General features: G+C 35.9%; 1 protein-coding gene across 9 annotated transcripts in view; it reads right to left on the bottom strand.

Annotated features, from left to right (window-relative positions):
- Positions 1 to 1,939: 1,939 nt before the first annotated feature.
- LOC149772746 (josephin-1-like) overlaps positions 1,940 to 21,240 on the bottom strand; it is a 58,295-nt gene continuing 38,994 nt past the window's right edge. For 7 of the 9 annotated variants that reach the window (XM_089947385.1, XM_089947383.1, XM_089947386.1 and 4 more), the window contains 3 exons: positions 10,659 to 10,830; positions 7,357 to 7,482; positions 1,940 to 7,029 (listed from right to left, as the gene is read on the bottom strand). In XM_089947385.1, coding sequence (XP_089803511.1) covers positions 6,735 to 7,029; positions 7,357 to 7,482; positions 10,659 to 10,789 — 552 coding nt within the window. In that variant the 5' untranslated portion in view covers positions 10,790 to 10,830 and the 3' untranslated portion in view covers positions 1,940 to 6,734. Of the gene's footprint in view, positions 7,030 to 7,356; positions 7,483 to 10,658; positions 15,759 to 19,606; positions 19,879 to 21,240 lie in introns of those variants that run through there. The other 2 variants (XM_089947384.1, XM_089947379.1) reach the window with 2 other exon arrangements.

Below are 21,240 nucleotides of genomic sequence, written 5' to 3'. Positions count from 1 at the left end.
ACGATCGCTTTAGACTTTCCATTCATTACGACAGTTTGAAGTCACCTGTTTGGATCGAGTTTAGCAGCCCGGCTGAACTGACACCTTCCAAAGTCATCGACAAGATTCAACACGTGCAACAATCCAACTACAAGTTGATCATCACCGATGGAAAAGCAACACTTTTCATGACCCATGTGTCTTCTTCCCAAGGGACAGGACTCAGAAAAGTGTTTTTGGTGGACGACCTTCGCAGCATCAAAAAGAGCCTCGTCCAGATTAACAACCCTTAAGACAAGATGTGTTTAGCCCATGTCATCGTCGTAGAACAAAAGGATGCCGACAAGAACGACACGGTAGAATGGAAAAGAGCCTGGAAAATTATTCAACAATCGGACCGAGCCAAACAACGAATAGAAGCAGAACTCATGTTGCAAGAAGCTGGCCTGCCAAAAGACACACCGTGTGGCTTTCCCGAAATGCAAAAATTGCAGGACGACTTATCTCCACGTTACATCTTGAAACTGTACCATCAAAAAGTGCGTGGACCTCTGTTGTTTCGAGGCAGAAATTTCCAAGACGGAAAATACATTCACGTCTATCATATCGATGCCATCACCAGTATCACTGCATTCCTAAGATACGGTTATTAATATGAGAAATGTGACTATGGCTATAAAATTAGAGAGAAACACAAGCACTGTGGATCGAAATGCCCAGAATGTTTGGCCTCTCAACCCTGTCTTGACGAACGACAAGAACGAGTGCATTGCCCAGCTTGTCAGCGCACTTTTGTCTACTCTACCTGTTACGAACAACATCTGAAGACAGAAAAGTGCTTGCCATCTCCTGAGATTGTGCCCTACTTGTGGACAAGGCATACGTACCAACAGTACCAAATTACACGTTTGTCGAGGAAAGAAACGATGTCATATATGTCGCCAAATCGTGGACTTGGAGCACGAATGCTACATTCAAAAATACCATTCCAACATAACGAGGAAGACGATGACGAGAAGAAAGAGAATTTAATCTTTTTCGATTTCAAATGCATGCAAGAGACTGGCATTCACATTCATAATTTTTGCGTGTATCACCAAGCGTGCGAGAAGTGCATCCAAGAACATATCTTTAGTCATTGCCCTCACTTCAGCAAGATTCATGGAGGACGTGATAAAATATTTCGGGGACCGAACACGCTAGCCGATTTCGCCCATTGGATCTTAGACCCTATCGAGGAGACGTGGAGCCATGAGGACATAAAAAATTACGGAGATCGTCATCGCCATGCCACGGTGATGGGTGATGGCTCACAATTTATCGGGCTTCGATGGATTGTTTCTTTTGAGATACTATGCGGAACAAAGTACCAAACGTCTTAAAGTGACTTTGAACGGAGCCAAAATTATTGACATGCAAGTGGGACAAGTGCAGTTTAAAGATTCGATGAGTTACTTGGCCATGCCATTGAGCTGAATGCCTAAAACGTTAGGAATGACAGAAGTGGCTAAAGGCTATTTTCCGCACTTTTTATTCCTATATGTAATCAAGATTTCTTAAAAATATGTAACATTTGTCACCAACTGTAACAGTATGTAATACTATATGGGCGACAAAGAATATCAGATAGCATCAGGTGAAACAACAGGTGAAGATGTAAGCTTGGTCATTGACAGTTCTATCCTCTTTATCATCCTTTTCTTCTTTTTCTTCCTTTATCATTTCTCTTAACCTTTCCATGTGTAAAATTAATTATAAAACAGTTCATATAAGAAGCTGGCCTTTTGTTGTTTTGGGTTCATATTCATGCATTCTTGATGACACCTTTTTATGGATTACATAAATGTATACCTGAGGGTCAGCAGTCTTTACACATATAAGATCTATTCATCCTAATGGGGTGAGAGATAGAGAAAAGGTGGGAGGGAGAAGGAAAGTAAGAAGAAATAATAAAATAGGCTTAAATATGAAAATACATGTCTGAAGAACATATATAAGGGTATATATACTTCCTAAATGGAAAATTAAAACAGTTCCCAAAAATGTAAGGTTTGATGTATCTATCAGCATTTAATGGCATGCCAGCACAATAATGGCTATATGGTGCCAACTAAAGTAAAGTTCTAAAGATGTAATTAAAAAGAACTCCACAATATGATAAACCCTTCCAAATAAATATAAACATGAAAAACTACAACATAAAAGATAAAAGGTCAAGATGCCAAAATCATGTAAAATGTATATAAAATAAAAAGGAAAAATTATAAAAATCCTTTAAATATGGGTTAATTCTTTTTATATAAACACATTCCCCCCCCCCAAAAGTCCAAGGTTTTCTTTGGTGGAACATCATCAGAAAGTTCTTTAATTAAGTTCATATCAAAATACTTCTGTCTAGATACTTGACAAGAATGCATTTCGCTATAAGTGGACAATGTCAGTGCATCCAGTCAGGTTGAGGTTTCCCCACCTGGAAGTAAGCACATGTCAAGTGACTGGCACAATACAATAAATTTGTTCTTTATGAGGGATGCAACTCCCCAATGATGGGTTTCATAGTATCATGCTTCTCTGAGGTGTTGTAATTACACATATTTTTGCTGATTATAAACAATATGCAGATTTATATATCAGTTTATGGATGTGTGTGTGTGATTTGGATTTTTAGCGTAGCTTTAAAAAAAATCAGTCATATCGCTAGGATGTCTGCAGTGTGACAGTTTATAGTGATGTCTAGCACTGGGGAATCATGCCGCAGACATGTAACATAATGTTCCACCCAGTCACATTATCCTGACACCAGGCCGACCAGTCCTAACACTAACCTCATAATGCTGAGTGCCAAGCAAGGCAGCTGTTAGTACCATTTTTTAAAGTCTTTGGTATGACTCGGCCGGGGCGGATGCTCTAACCACTAGGCCACCGGATCAGTATATGGAATCTTCTATTAAGAAATAGGTGACTGCTGAGCAGCTTTGGTTGATTTATATGCTCTTTATCACCTTTAATTCGAATGTGACATGGCTTCTAACAGCACAGAATACTTTTTCAGATTGTATAAGAAAATCATGTTCTGAAAGATCTGGGATGAAAAGAATTAAAAAAAGGTGTCACTGCAACCTCTACTTTATATACTTGCTTATAAATCATGTGTCAGCAGATCAGGGTGTTTGTTGTTTGTTCTGCTGATTACTTCAAACTTAGACCCAGACCCAGCACATTATTTGTGCAGTTTGTAAGTATCGATGGTATATATATGACCTTTGACTACATACCATGGACTCCACGAGGGTCCAAAAACAAATCTCTCTTGATAATGGTTATTACATAGGTTACCTTAGTATAGAGGTAAAAGAAGAGATAGAGTTAGAAACAGCTGGAGGGACAAATGGAAGGTATATAACAATATCCACTGCAAAAGCATATATATATATATATATATATATATACACACACACACACACAGAAGATTGTTTTTAACAATTCAGAGTGGACAGGAATTAAGAACATTATATCCAAATTTGTTTACTTTTTAAAATCTTTATAAACTTGTTCATGTCAATGATGTTGGACATGAATGTAATAAATAATATGCAGAAGTATGATTACTGTCAGAACTCATATATAATTGTAATATAAGTTTCAAATATATTTCTATATATACAGGATATCATGAAGAAAAAAATGATCAATCAACAAGTTTTACCAACTGATGAAAGTATCAACATACATATAGATGTATCAGCCAGGGAATCATAAAATAATCACTTCATGGGAAAACATCTTTGCTCAATAACTTAAAGACGTAAACTAGTCCTTTATTTATTTGGATGGAAAGAAATTGTCTAGTTATGTTTTATTAATCTGAAGTCTTTTGTTGATATGTTCGTCAATGACATTCAAATGCTCATGAATACTCAGTTTGTAGGTACAGTCTAATATTTGATATGCTAAACTGAACTGACTGGTGCCACATACAAAGGCTGGTATTGAATCATCAGGAAGAACTGTAAGCCTTTCTTTAGTCTTTTTACCACCATGGCATCTCTCCCCTTTCATATGTAGCCTTTAGTTTGGGAACATGTGAGGGAAAAAAACCTGCTTCATCTGCATTAAATAAATATCTTCGTTCATACAATTTAAATTCCTGTCATAAAATTTTGTTTTCCATTCATTTAAAAGAGTTTCACAAACCACTGCACTATTACCATTCACTGCTCAGCTCAGGATGGCACTAAAATTATGTTCTGTTGCAATATTCAACTGTTTACTGGAAAATTTTCACATTTTACTGCTTCCAACAATGCCAGAAGACCCTCCTCCACTTAATGACTAGCACATGTTTGTAGCCATTTCATGCTGGAATCATCTCTCCATAAACATTTAAACTCATTATTTGTTCATGATTATACCAAATATTCCCAATCATTGAAAGAAGCAACTCAAACAAATAAAGGATATCCTTTCATGAATGCCTTGCTCCTATTTCTCATATTACAGTCCTACCCGTTTATGTCGACATCTTAGGGCCCGAGGAAATATTGTCGACATAGGCGGATGTCGAGATAAGTGGGGGGGGCAAGTCTGAAGAAAAAAATTACAAGTTAAATTCGTCAGTAAGGGGTGACCTGTCGTCAGTGAGTAGCATTTACACTTTGAGAAAACAAACAATGGAAATTTTGAGTACATCAAGACAAAATCAGTGTGAAATACACTTGTACTTTTGACAAATTACATTTTGGTTACCTTTATGTAATATAATCCACAATAAAATATTGCATCGGTCACATCCTGATATGAAAAATGTTCACTACGATATTCAATGTTGTTATCAGCACATGGTTGCATAGTTGTTATTTATGTGCTTCAAGTGCATGTACTTAAATTGTCCTAGATTTTGGTCAGTCTGTTCCCATCATAATGAGGCTACCAAGGGGATGGGGCTATTTACGGGGAAGTGAAAACATGTTGACAAGTTGGTTTAAACAGTACCTGTATTTAGTTACAGAAGTCATCGTGAAAAGTACATAAAGTGAACAAGAGCTATGCGGCTGATATGATTAATGAAGGCATAATACTGTATTCATTGACACGTGCTAAATAAAGTTAAAAAGGAAACTCAGAGCACAATAAACTTGTTTTTAATCACCAATCACGTTGGAAAATGCAAGAATCAATCAGATTTCATTGCTTTTATCTAAGTCGCCGTGAGAGGCCAACTTTATAGGACCAAACAAAAGCCTGTTCTTTTTCCCTGACCGCGACATTAAAGCCTGGCGGCAAGATCAACTAATTGTTGAATAAAGTACAGGTCAGAGATGGCCGCTTGCTGACGTAAATAATTAGGTGGGAAAATTGAAGCCTGTTGGCAAGATCAACTAATTGTTGAACAAAGTATGGGTCGGAAGTGGCAGCTTGTCAACATAAATGATTAGAAAACAAAGGTATTGTTCAAGCTGGAACCAAGGGCTTCTGTCGACATGTACGTTTATTTTTTACCTCGACGTCGACATAAGTATGACAATTTTGGTAGTAATAGTAGACCAAGGGACCGGGACTTTGCTTTTTGTCGAAATAGGCGGCTCGTCAACATAAGTGATGTCGATATAAGTGGGTAGGACTGTATTTGTAGCCTTGTGTATAATGAGACATTCTTTTTCATTTTCTGACCAGAGAATTTTCAACCAGTTTCACAACAGTCAGAATTCAAAGTGAACACAAGAAATCTGTTTCAAGCTGTACTCAATTAGTTAACAAAAAGATACAGAATATTTAGAAAACATTTCTAAAAATTATATAATCAAAAAGTACAAAACAAAATTTATTCTTTTCATACATTATTGACACTATACCATCAGCCCATGATTATAAAGAACCAATTATGAATGAGGTGTGGTTATCATACCTTTGCTAGGCCTTTATTATTTACTGATTATGCATGATATGTGATTATCTGGCTTTTGTTTCCCATTGTCTTTGTTTTTTTAAATGACCACTATTGTTTTTTCTGGTTTCTGTGCATCAGACGATAAAAACATTATAATTCAGCTAAGTTTCTCTGGTAGACCACACAAATCAAACACTATAATCAATTAAATTTTTTAACAAGGGAACATTATAACAAAGCCTTTGGAATATATATTAATTTGGAACATGGCTGGAGAATTTAAAATCAAATGTTGTAACACAGGACATATATCCAAGAATGTAAAGAAAACAATCTTAACTGTATAAATACATATATAACAGAAATGAACGTTCTTTTTTCCCTGTTCCAGATTCAATATGGCAGTCCTTTGTGAAGAAAAGAACAAACAGTGGCGATCAGCATCATGAAAGTATTACCTTATACAAACTGTTCTCATAGTAATACTAATGTTGTACAATCACTATGCATAATGATTATACATGTACAAATATTACTCATACTAATATTAACACCACACATTTATCTGGTTATTTACCTTCAAAGACGTACAGATTAAAGAATTAAATTGATCAAGTATCAAGTATATAAACATTTGCTACAGCTGCCAGTGAAGTGTGACAAAAAATAGTAGGCATTGTCCATAAGTTCTAAGGACTCATAAGAAAATAAAAATTAACCACAATGCTTTCACAAACACAGCACATTTAAAAAAACAATCATGACTGAATCAACTAAAATACAATGGTAAAAAATCAATCAGCTTGGAATATCCATATTATAATAAGGTAGGTAATTTACACAATGGTTCTCAGATAAAGAATCAAGGTTAATTCCCTTTCCACCAGCTGCTTTTCTTTTCAACACTAGGATTAACAACTAATAATAGTTCCCCATTGCCTCCTTTTAATTGTTTCTGTAAAAAATTTAGAAATTCAGACTTGTTGCCTATTTCATTAGGAGCCGAAAATTTGGAGTCCAGATTATAATATACACCATTTATTTCTCGTATTCCAAACCAATGTTTCCTTTTCATGGGTAGTTTTACAAATCCAAGGCTGAGGCCACACGGAATGTTGATGATAAATCCTTTAATGTTGCTCAAATCCAGAAAATTCACATCTCTGAAGAAAAGAATGGGAAAAGATTAATCACTTAAGAATAATAAGGTAAAACTAATATGCGACAGAGCTATTAGATAAAGAGGTGTAGTGAGACACAAAGAAAAGCCACTGACTTGCTATTGATGGGGGTGGCTATCAACAGGATGCAACAATTATGGGAGGCTGGACTCAATTTTGATATGATGGTACTTTTAATAACATTTTACATAGCCCATATATGAACTTAAGGAGAAATAATCTGTGCATCAGATCAGACAGATGAAACAAATATCAGTAGATTTTCTAGCTCTGTTTTATCAAGCAGTCAGTTCTTTTACATAGGCATACCTTCTCTTATCAAACCAGACACAGGAAAGACCTTTTAGCTGGAGTGCTGCCATTATCACATTTACATCATAGTTGCCCAAACCCAGAACACTTCGATGTGGGTTGATAAATTTATCTGGTGAAAGGCTGTAATCAAAAAGTAAGTAACAGTCATTTAGCACATACACTGATAAAGCCATTGGCATCTTTATACATATATGGAGTTTAACAGATCTAATACAACTGTTTTACAGATCTGAAATGATACGGTATCCTAATTTAACTAACTTCCATTTATACTTTTATCTGACTAAGGCTTTATTATGATGATATCAATCAAGATTTTAACAAATATTCTGACTGGAGCACAAGGGGTTGTCTAGATGCCCGGTCAAGACTAATCTACGTTGAATTCGGGCAGAGGCCTACCGTACATTGATAACATAACTTGCCCAGAGGCCTACCATACATTGATAACATAACCTGCCCAGAGGCCTACCATACATTGATAACATAACTTGCCCAGAGGCCTACCATACATTGATAACATAACTTGCCCAGAGGCCTACCATACATTGATAACATAACTTGCCCAGAGGCCTACCATACATTGATAACATAACTTGCCCAGAGGCCTACCATACATTGATAACATAACTTGCCCAGAGGCCTACCATACATTGATAACATAACTTGCCCAGAGGCCTACCATACATTGATAACATAACTTGTTCTGCAATTGTTAAAAAATACTCCACTGTATACAAATATTTCATAATGGAAAATGATTTTGGATACAATAACAAGGGAAAGTGTGAGTGATTTAGATTTTTAACGTAGCTTTTAAAAAAAATCAGTCATATCGCTACGATGCCTATAGTGTGAAAGTTTATAGTGATATCTAGCAATGGGGCATCATGCCACAGACATGTAGCATGATGTCCCACCCAGTCACAATATCCAGACACCAGGCTTACCAGTCCAATAAAATAACCTCTTAATGCTGAGCACCTAGCAAGGCAACTGTTAGTACCATTTTTATAAGTCTTGGGTATGACCTGGCTGAGATTCAAACCTGTGACCTCCTGCATCCAAGGCAGGCACTCTAATCACTAGGCCACCAGATTGGTCACAAAGGAAAAACAAAAGAAAGGAAAAGTGAAGTCTTTAGGCAATAAAGTCACATATTAAATGCATCAGCAGCTCAGGATCTACCAGGTATGTTGTTATTTCTACTGGTTAGGCCCAACAAACTGCACAGAACCTGATCTGCCAGAACAGTATGAAATGGCAGATTTGTGTCTATGCAGTTTGCAGTCAGATCTGACTTGTATGAGTGTATACAGAGTAAGCTATGGATATCATTATTATTCATACTGGCCTGGTGGGCCCCTATCCGATTTTGAAAATTAGTCTCCATGAAACAAAATAAAGTTAAAAATATAAACTTAAAATTAATTTCATGCTATGCCTTTTTTCATGACAACAATCTGTGTCCACTTAAAAATAGGTCTTCAAAAATCTTTTTCCTACTCCAATATGTAAGATAGGACAATCGTCATGATTTGTGGTTCAAACTGATGGTTTAGATTTTTAAAGTACAAGTTTTATTTGAAGAAAAAACCTAACAACAACCCCAAAATATTTATGATAAATCGACTCTATTAAATGATCACTGGACCCTGGTAATAAAAGCATATTTACAATCAAGCTGTTGAATGCAAACAATTACCCATAAGTTATTGTCAGGTTGTTACCATGGACCTATTTACAATCAAATCCAATAGGCCAGTAAAGTTAAATTTGTAAAAATGTTACATTATTTATAAAAATGTTGGTGGTTAACTGACTAGACAGCTAAAATTTGCAGACTGTAGGAGCTCTATGTAGTCCATTCTTCCATCAAGTTTCTGGTCCCAGTGTTTCAGACATGAATTTCTTATTTAAGTGAATTAGAAACTGACAACACATCTTACATTATAAATACACAACAGTACATCCTACAATAAATAAACTGACAACCACACATCCTGCATCAAAATAGACAGAAACATAAGCAGAATAAATAGAAAACAACACAGATTTAAGATGTTTTAGTGCTCTGAACAGAGGTTGATGGGAGGGTTCTTAATGAGCAGAGAGCATGGGGACTAGGAAGAGAAGGAAAAAGTCCAGCTATTTCTGCCCAGCTGGATCACTGTTGTTCAACTTTCCAAAAAACTGGTTCAATGTATGATAGATTGGAAACTTGAAACATGTGAATGTAGACTTTCATTCCTATGGACAGTTATAATTACTTTGTAGCTGATGTTAATTCTTGAGTTGTTATAGTGGTGGATGGTCATTGATTTCTGCAAGGCTAGTGCCTTAACATGTTACAAAAAGTCCAATCGCCCCCAAAAATATCTTTTGTGATAAGAATTGATCTCTCATGCAGCAATCTTTAATTGTGAAAAGTTTCAAAACAAAAATTATATAACTGTACTACATGTAATACATCAATTCAGATCTTTGCATAGTGTGAAAATTTAAATAATTTACAAACCTTTACTGAAAAAAATAGTGAAGGGCTTTTATTTAACAAATACTTTTGATAATGAGGGGTTATGTATTAAAATTGTATTCATTTTGTTTTCACACTTGTTTTATTAAATCGTAAATATTTTGATTATTTGAGAGAAAACTACACAAATCAATGTTTTCAAACAATTCTGCCTTGTAAGGTTAAATTAATTCAGTATTTCTCATCATTAATATATGACATGTTGGAAAAGTAGTGATAATGGTTGGCATTTTTGTCACTGTGACGAGTAATGATTACCCTTAAAGATAGAAAAGTGAAAACAAGGCAGAAACAAACAAACAAAAAAATGGTTAAATAGTGGCACTAATCATTCAATTAGAAACTGAAAAATATATGTGCTTACGTTTTTTATACATGTACAGAAGTAATGGAAGGCCAAAATGTGCTTCTTATTCTGTGTATAGTGGTCCTCTGCTTAAGAGGCCACCCATTCTGCAGTAACAAAGCTAGCTTTATAAAAAAGTGGCCTCTTCAGAGGTACCAATTTTTTATGGATTTTTTTAGGCAAAAATACAATTATTCTTCAAGTACTTCCACAAACCCCACATTTAAAAAAGAACCAAGTATAAAAAGATTCACTTTATACTTATTTATACACACATAATTTTTTAATAATCTATTAACGTGATAACCAATGCATTCTTTAAAAAATTGTGTAGAGAATCAATAGGTGGACAAATAAGCAGAGAATTTGTTTAACAAGTCAAATAATGAAATGAGTAGTAAACAAATACAGTACCTTATACAGATTTCATCCAGGTCTTTCTTTGTAAATGCCTCTTTGTCCTGAAGCACATTATTTAGGGCATGGAGAGCACACAACTCCCATTTTTGTTTTTCATGGTATATTTCACTACTGGCCCCTTCCATCCTTTCCCTTGTACATCTGTGCAATTTATGATGTTGATAAACTGCAAATAATTTATTTTCACATATACAATACTTAATAACAGAAAATATGGAAATACATTGGTTGGAAGAAATTTTCTGAAAGTTTGAAGGCTGATGCTGGGAACAAAGTAGGTAGGATTTCATTCCTGTATACGTTCTGCTGACACAGGTAAATAATTTCTATGAGTACCGGCAAGTGAAGTAACTTCACACCATCCAAGTCTATAAAAACCATTACTCTACAGCAATCATAATTAACTGCTGTCTTCTAAGTTGGATATAGGTAAATTTATATTTAGGATATAGTGAAGTTGTATTCTGGATATAGTGATGTTTGTATTCTGGATATAGTCACACTTGTATTCTGGATTTCTATGTAGTGAGGTTTGTATTCTGGATATAGAGTGGTTATTATTCTGAATATAAAGAGGTTTGTATCTTGGATATAGAGAGGTTTGTATTCTTATTGATTGTGCAAATATAGCTGTTCCTCATTATAATGCCCATCATTATAAAATGATAATAGATATACTGCAATTCTACAAATATGACCAAAATTAAACCACGGTGCTTAAATTGGGCTATCAATTAGTCTATTATTGATCTCTGAATTGGTTTATCAATATGGGTTAAAAGAAAACACGATGCCCAGTACAAGTAAAACCTCTTATAATGCAATTCGCTATTATGCAATTTCACTTATAATGCAATGGCAACATGGCTCCCATTTTTTAATTTAAGATGACCTCTCTAAATACATGCCATCAGAAAAGCCAGTTATTCATATCCCTAGCAGATTATATGATCATGACGTTATTTAAAACTGATCACACTGAAATTTCAATGCACATTTTCTATGAGGAAGTTTTTCAAAAAATTTGTTAACACAATTCTTCTTATATTGCGATGTTATTCTTTGGACACCAAGCATCGCGTTGTAATGGAATTTACCTGTATTACATCTTTACTTCCTTATTAAAACAATATTTTTGACAAAATTAAATTCACAAATGCTATGAAGTAAGAAAATAAGTTACAAATGAAGCCACCAATTTTTACAAATGTATAAAATGAAATGTTCAGTATGAAGTAGCTCCTGACTATTAAAGGGCCTCAGTAAAACACAGTCACTCATATAGCATAAATATAGTCATGTACCCCATTGTACTGGTTGAATTATATATTTTCACATAATGTTTCCCATTATAAGGTGACCAAATCTAGATCACAGTAAATTTTCATTGTTCCTCCAGACAGTGTTATACTTGTATATACAGATGTTTCAAATGAAAATTTTGAAGTAATAGCATGCCTTGAAACTTAATTACAATATTCTCCAAATATGTAACCCTACTGAATCTTTTGGAAAGTAAGCTGCAGAAAACAAGTTATGACCTCTGGTTGAGCATTTAAAACTGCAGAAACTTAGGACATGAACTCTGGTGGAATATTTTCAGTATAATGCATATTTTGTCATGTATTTCATGTTTAAATTTTGTGCAACTAGTTACTTTCTCAAATGTTACCACATTTCTTTCAAATAGCATTCAAAGGGAAGTTTAAAAATTGCAAAAATAGTCAACCAATCAATAATTTACAGTAGACTGGCTCCTGAAGTACTTATCAAATCACCTCACATTTGTTGGCATGCTTGTGACCAACCATTTTGGAAAAGATTTTTTCTTTCTTCACTTATCCATATGGTTAACTGTCTATATCATAGCATTTTGATGCAGAGACTTTTAATTTTGAAAATATGTGTCAAAGAAATTATTTCAAAAATTTCTATGATATTTGTATCCATGTGAAACATATATATGATATATACTTGCTTACAAGTCTGGTCCAACTGCATACAATACAGATCATGATTTCTGTTGCATAATGCACTAATACATCAGGGTCTAAGTTTACTCTACTGATTGCTCCCATGAAAACTGTGTGTACCCCCACCCAACACAGACACACACTATTTATAGTGCAAACCTTTCCCAAAATGTTTCATCCAGAAGTTTCTTGTGAAATCAAAATGGAACTGAGTGTTGGATCAGAGCAAATCAAATGAGACAGATCCTGATCTCTACTATTAACAAAGCAATACGGTATGAAACAAGCACGGGACTGTGTGTTTTTAAACTAATTAAGCATGCAATACTTCTGCTTTGCTCAGTGTCTAAGTACAAGTACAGTACAAGTACTTCTGGCTTTCCTAATTAAAACTACAAGTACTGGTATAAGTACTTTTCAAAGAGTACTTTTGACTTTGCAAATAAATATAATACAGAAAACAATTAGTAATGTATAATGTCTGGATAAAAACAAAAGTAAAATTACATGAAGTTTCAATTATTCTTCAAACCATGCAGTTACCAACTAAAAGAAAGCAAACATTGATTTTTTTGTACAGAGTTCATATACATGTACATGTAATAACAAAAGGCCACATTAGCTCAGAGAGTTGAGCACTTGATTCATAATCCAAGGTTCTCAGGTTAGATGCCGGTCCATACCACCCCAGGTTGATTGCCTTAGTGTGTCCTTAGGAAAGGCACTTAGCTCCCATTTCCTTGTCATGATATTGCCATTTAGGTGGTGACAGTGCTGTTAAACTGGACAAAAACAAATCATAAATAACCATGAAGTCTGATATCTTGTTTTCATGAGCAAAGATAGTATTAAATCAACATTTTAAATCCTAAGTGGATTGCCTCAATTTGTGCTATCTTAAGTTTAGATTGAAACTGCCAATGTTACAAGTTTATATCTTTTACTTAATTAAGAATAAGACTTTGAAACGCAGTATTGCCAGCTAAAATCATATTGTCAGCTAAAAGTAGTATTGCCAGCTAAAATCAAATGGTCAGATCAAAGTAGCACTGCCAGCTAAAATCAAATGGTCAGCTAAAAGTAGCACTGCCAGCTAAAATCATATTGTCAGCTAAAAGTAGTATTGCCAGCTAAAATCATATGGTCAGCTAAATGCACTGCCAGTTAAATCATATTGTCAGCTAAAAGTAGTACTGTCAGCTAAAATCACATGGTCAGATCAAAGTAGTACTGCCAGTTAAAATCATACGGTCAGGTAAAAGTAGCACTGCCAGCTAAAATCACATGGTCAGCTAAAAGCAGCACTGCCAGCTAAAATCATATGGTCAGCTAAAAGTAGTATTGCCAGCTAAAAGTACTTTTGCCAGCTGAAATCATACTGCCAGCCGAAATCATATTGCCAGCTAAAAATAGTATTGCCAGTTAAAATTATACTGCAATAAATTGCAATATAGAAAACTGTATAGAAATATATATCAAGATGTATTGCTACTATTTTGAAAACCATGTACTAATACCAATGGTTAGTTAGATTTGTTGAGTCTGTACGTATTATTATAATAAACAAGAAGTTCTACCAACCTTGTTTTTCCTTATTTAAAAGAAAGGAAATGAGAAGGATTAAATGCTTATGGTCAGGTAATAAAAGGAAGATTACAGATAAAAAATAATGATAAAATAAAATCACTTGAAATTAACAAATAAAATTAGATTTGGCATAATCTCCAATGATGATGGGCTTTACATACAGTATGGTTAACTAATGGTAAACAGCAATACATGTACTTAATTATAAACTGATTTTTCGAGAGTAGTTTGGACACATCAGATGAACTAGACATATCAGATAATCTGGGGCTAATATTCATGGATGTGATGCTTGTGTATCACAAGAAGCAGCAGTGAGGTTGGACAGACCATTAGGTCTAAGAATTAGAGAACATAATCAGAGGAGGCAAAAATGGACATACAAGGTCAAGAATGATAAATCAAAGCCTCTAATGCATCTGGAGGCTGGACCATAGACCTATGCGCTGTCCCTCCCTGCTGCTGTAGATGATCAGGGAAAAACTGGTGGAAGATCGTCACTGATTGTCGGCACTGCTGTTTACAGCCAGGTGCTGGACCACAAGCATAAAGATAGTAGCTGCCGGCAACAGGTCTCTCAACCAAAATTTTTATCAAGAACAATGCAATATCGTGACTGAAGATCAGGCAGATTGATAGTAATAAACCCATGTGGCTCCCTCTGCAAATGTGAATCATATCCATATCACTGAAACACCAAGTCTGATGAATATTTAGCAGCATGTGTGTATCAACACCAGTGAAGACAACCAAATGATTGCAGTTATCTCCGATGACTTTGGAATCTCTAATGTTGTGTGACATAGGATCAAGCTGGTGTTTTTAGATCTACTTCATGAAAATAACCAAGCCAGATTTGTCTGTTTGTCGAGCATGACATCCTTGTATACTACTAGATTGTTAATGTCACCATCAAGATCTTCAACCCAACGGAGCCTTATTGATGTCAGTGATAAAATAAATAATATCATCATCATCCTCTTCCAGCCACTTCGCACTTTTGTTGAATTCCTTAAGAGCACTATAGCATCACTGATCATCCATGGATAGTGCCACTAAATAAAGTTTGCCTCACTTGAACCATCTCATTACCAAGATAAGTAACAACTGAGTTTTACCAGACCCAGCAGGACCGATGGTAATTCCTCGAATGGAATTTGCCAATGCTGGATGGTACTTGATGGCTCCTGCTCTCGTACTGCAGAAAAGCCAATAACATTTCATGTTGCACAAATATGATAAAGTATATGAATTTATATTGTGTTTGATGCAAAGGATTCACCGATACCAACGAATTAACAACAGTGACAACAAAGAATCGTTAATGTGCACTTACAGGCAAGTGAAGCGTGGTTTAAAAAAATACAAATTTGTTTCACTTAGGAGATTGCCAGGGACTCCATGGGCTAAGTATCCTGGTGAGATGCATTTTCCAGGATATAATTATTGTGGTCCTGGAACCTGATTTGATATCTGACTTGATGAAAAAAAAATCAACCAAAACCAGGAGAGTATCCAAGAAATGTGATTGATCAAGCATGCCATACTCATTACATCACGTATAAAAATTGAGATCTACAACACAATGACATATCACAGACGCTGAATTGATTCACATGCTGAAGTCTGTAAAAAAATAAATCTCTCAGAGAATCACTCGCCAAGTGGTTGATAAGATCAGCAATAAGCAGTAAACTAGCGGTAGGAGTTGGCAATTATTTACCGATAATTAATAATGGGGAATCAATTTATTATAGTTCAAGAGGATACTGGTGGGGTCAAGCGGCTATTAGAAACTCGCTGATGTGGCAGGTGTCACACGTGCTGCTGCTGCAGTTTGGCTGGTCCAACAGGAAATATTGCAAATCTATCGGCCATGGCCTAAAATGATTCAGTACAGACGGTTTGATGTTAGCACACCCAACGAAGTTTACCAGGCAGTTATTTTGTTCTTGCCCCAATGATACTAATGTAACTCGTATATGTCGTTCACAAACATAAAAATATGGGTTTTGGCATTTCGGTGTTTCTATGCACTGGCCTGCGATGACCACAGTTGCTATAGGATGATCATGGCAAAAAAATGTTTGGAGCGGTTACATCACTGATGAAGCAACACAATGTCAAAATTAGGCGATGACCCTGTGATCAGGCAATTGTTGAATGATTTAATCAACACTTGCAATCGACTGATATGCCCAGGAATTACTCAGCATGGACAGATCTCATGAATGGGCTGCAAGACTATCTAGTGTGAGTGCTGCGTTAAGCAATGAAGTCACTTGTGGAATTTCTATGAAGCCCATCAATGCAATCTTGAAGAAACACATACCAGTGAGTGCACGCCAGTGACTAGACTCTTTCTCACCAGTACTCGGTAGCATGACTTTCAGGTATATATATATGAAACAACTGAACTTGAAGGTGGTATAAAAAAAAGCAATCGATTCTATTTGGAGTCTAACCACACATAAAATTTCCAATGTGGTAAGATCTACAGGCAGGCCTGCAATCTACAGACTAGATTCAATGGCTCATCAGCGTGGATTTGTTGGAGAACAATTTAAAAAAATACTGAAAATACACAATTACCAGCAGCATGGATTTGCTAGCAAATCAAAGCACCAGCTCCAAGGTGCTTGTGCCCTGATGTTGGTTACATTCAATACAAGTGAACATCATGTTCACACGTGTGTGTCCGAGACTATTATTGATTCTGTCCATGGTAAATTGTCATGGGTCATTAGACAAAAACTGCCACAACATTACTGTGTTACAGCATGCACAGTGATTGTTTTGTCATTGTTTCAACTCCATGATGAACTCAACATCAAGATCAAACTCACATTTATGCTTTTTGTCGTTTTGCTGATAACCAAATAATTTTTTCACACAGTGTAAAATGCTGCATCACTGGTTTTCTGAACTTGATTACCTTCCACAGCCATCTTGCAATTATCTATGATAACCCTCCGTAGTTGAGACATTTTCGTAACCCTCCATACTGCTAAGTACACTATATTTGACCATTCAATGTGATATTGGCAACTGAGATTGTTAGTCCTTGTGACAAACGAATGGTTATAGCATATCCTAAAGTCCATGGGGATTGCAAATCTCCCCTTGGAGTGCTAGCACTTGCTGGCTCCGCTAGCACTTTCTCAACAACATTCACAGGGACAACAATGACATCATTGAGATTGAGCTTTTGTTTCCTCGACGAACCATTGTTTGCTAGCACACAGGGAATCTCAACATCAACATTCTGCTGACAGGTATCTGCTGGACGACAACACAATGGGACTGGAAGATCTGGAAATCTTTCGCTGTGAAGTGAGAATAATTTATGTTGAAGTGAATCATGAACTATTTTCCTTGAGGTGACTATAAGATGGCCAGGCCACCATAAGTTCCAGAAATCATCAGTTGTAGTCTCTGGAATTACCTCATGCAGTATCTCACACTGAATCTTGTCAGACTACAGTTGTATTAGCTCTTTTAGCTCTCAGGTGGTTGGTGGTGGTGGCTGACCATGAAAACCACACGATAATTGCCATTGATTTTGTCAATAACCAGTCAAAAAACATTTTAAAGGTGTTCTTGTGTACCATGCATATCTCATCCCAGATAATGATTCTAGGAATATATTTCTCACCCATTCTTTCACGAGTCCATGCATCACCATGCCATCGAAAGAAACTGTGACAAGTATGAGACACCTCGCTGCTTCATCTCCCTGGCAAGTCAATGAGTTGGGGTTAGTACTATCATATCTGAATCCCTAAACAATTTTAACGTGGGTATATATAAGCTTTTCCAGAACCATTCAGATAAACCGTTTTATGTTGCGATACAGGATCATACACCAATGGTACCAATGATGGCTTCGACAAATGTCTATTACTGTATTACCCGGGAACAGGTTTATAATCTGCAGACTCAGAATAATCAAGTTTCATCTTGTTTTTTATTTGCCAGTGCCCCCATGGACAAGTTCCCATGCTTTTCTAAAGATAAATTTCCAGGTTATTTCCAGGATGAAATTATATTTTTCAAGGTTCACATATGAGAATTACTGAATGAAATTAAAGAACATTTTGATTATAAAACATGCATTTTCTAAATCTAAAGATGTTTCTCTTTTAAAACTCTCCAAAAACATTGAAGTCAGAAAAGATGATCATGTACAAAACCTCAAAATGTATCACACGAAACAAGTCTGATTACAATCCTATAAATTGGCATGTAAAGTCATTTCAATGTACAGAATACAAATTTGAACTTTATTCTGCAGCATTATGTTCACTGTCGCAACGTGGGAACAACATAATGAACATAAATTATGTTTTGTTTCCTTTCAAACTTTTAATTCTAAAGAATTCTACAGCAATATATATACATTGTGTATACAATATATATATATGTGTGTGTGTGTGTGTGTGTATCTCATAGAATGTAACATTTCCTATTACTGCATTAAAAAAAATGCAACTACATGTAATTAGACTCTTGAAAAGAGTTAATCCCTGAATTTATCTGTGCCAATAAAATCCCAAACAAGATTTTTCAAACGACCTAATCTCCTTAAGATGATCTGGTTAAAAATTCATCATTTAAATAACATTTTCAAAAGGGTTGATTTATTTTGACAAAAGACCTTCAAAATTATATACTGTTGTATAAACAAGGACTGAATTTTCTGTAAAATCAACTTGTCTTCTTGTAATTCGCTAAATCTGTCCCCAAACTAGAGACCGACCGAAATTCGGTTTCGGTTTCGGCGCCGGCATAGTTCCTGTTTCGGCCGAAGCCAAAAAGTAAGCTTTCGGTTTGCTTTCGGTTTCGGCTGAAACTGATATTGACTTTCGGTCATCAGCTGAAGATCTATTTTAACTTTCAGAATGCAACGCTCATGCTGCGTCTATTACTCTGCTTGTCGGCCGGTCAGTCGGCGCTAGGCAATTCTAGGCACTGTTGCATTTCCGTCTACTCGCGTGTTGAATACCGAGTTTTCGAAGTCGGACAATATTGATAATTTCAGTTAGTTAAACTGTAGCGAGTTAATCTGTGTGAGGCAGAAAATTAAAGTTAATAATAAACGGATTAGGTAATCACCGCAAAGAATGTCGAAAAATGCAGTGTGGGGTTACATCACAAAAATCGGTTCTGATGCATGCTAGGCGCAGTACAAAGAATGCAACAAAATGTTATCACTTGGCAGCGATAAACTAAGACTTCAGACAGTTTCAGACTTGAAAGGTCATCTGGTCAGCTGCCACACGGAGCTCCATGGTACGTATCTCATGAGGTCCATGAACGACGGAGCAGAGCGTGCCTCGAAAAAGATGATGATGGAAGAGAAAGCGACTAAACATGCCTTACCGAATTTTGTGCAGTCGTCCTTGACATCAATGGTCGAGAGCAGAATGGTCTGGCCTGATGACCACGTTGCAGTTCAGAGAATTGATAAGTGCATCATGGACCCCTGATCGTTGTCGACATGTTACCCTACTCGGTTGTTGAAGTGTAGCATTGCATCATGACCCAGGTCTATTTAATAAATCTTGAGTTCGGCAACTTCGATTTATCTTTCGCTTTCGCTTTCGGCCGAAGGTGTAGTTAAACTTTCGGTTTCGGCTTTGGTTTCAAATGATCCATACTGCACCCTCCAAATATTCTGGTTAGAACTAGATAAATTTAACTAATGATCAGTTTAGTTGTGACTCAATTACGTGATTGTTTCAGGTGTCAAGTGGTGGTGGAAAATTCCTGGGGTTTTCCCTGACTTTGCAAAATTCAATGACTTTTAACGGTCAGAAAAAAATTATCATTTCTCTCAACTTTTTCCCTGATTTCCCAGTAGCATGGGAACTCGGCATGGAACACTGCCCTTAGGAAATTTATCTAGCGGCATTATGTTTGGATCACTAGCGACAGACTTGCTGATAGAAAATGAGTGCGTGGCGACTGACAGCATCCTTTGGAAATTGGATGATCATCGATAGCAGGTTTATTGATATATAAGTGAGCACTGAAGATCTTACATGAGTAAAATGCAGCGAATCACCATCATAGAAGCTGATAATAGTTTCTAGTTTGGTTCCATCTGGTAGATTTACAAGTTCTCTATCCATAAATACATTTTATAAAGTTGAGTTCTGCATCGTCAATGATCAATCTTGTATGACATCATTTATTACCAAATAAGGCTCCATGTTTAAATTTACCAATGATTTTTCAACCTATATCATTGGCAAATGATACATCCTGGGTGCCGTTGCTTTCTGGTTTGAATGCCAAACCTCGGTTTGTGGTCTATATAAAATTACTGCCTCACTGTCAGTGATAAAAATATCTTTGCATAAAGCATATATCTCAACAGCACTATTAGCGCCCAACAGTGTTCATTCTTTGCGCAGCTGTCTATCTCTGAATTTGGTTCCTTAAAATGATGACCAAACCAAGCAACAATAACCAGATGAACATTCTCAGCCAAATTTGACTGATTCGATCTCAGCAAATCCAGTGAAATTAAAATCAGCAGGCTAGTTATCTCAACTTGAGTTATTTCATGTGTTGGATGCCAAATTCTCTCAAAATAAGGCCTATATTCACCTATTCCAAGAAAGCTTCCGGGATAACATTCAACCATGTCAATCGAGATAACATCCTTGTGATCATATTTAGTATTCCAGAGACCTCCGTGTCCATGTTCAATACATAAGCACTGAATATCTTCAAGAAATTCCATACGTTTTGGTCGCCATGAATTTTTCTGTTCAGCCAACTGAGCAAGGACAGATGAGATAGTAAAACAATTATTTCACAATTGTTTTACTAGATCTGTGTCGGCTCTGTGTATTTTAGCGCAACCTTAATAATTTGTTTATAAAGAGATTCTGTACAATAAAGTTCACCAAGTAAAATCTATAAAAAAAATTAATTTCTAGTTGGAAATTTTGTTATACTCGTGGTCCATGCATGAGCATTGTGGTCAATCATTACTATCTCCATAC

This window comes from Sinohyriopsis cumingii, unplaced genomic scaffold, assembly GCF_028554795.1.
Source record: "Sinohyriopsis cumingii isolate HCF-2022 unplaced genomic scaffold, ASM2855479v2 utg001180l, whole genome shotgun sequence".
NCBI lineage: Eukaryota > Metazoa > Mollusca > Bivalvia > Unionida > Unionidae > Sinohyriopsis > Sinohyriopsis cumingii.
This window is presented reverse-complemented; position numbering and strand designations above follow the sequence as displayed.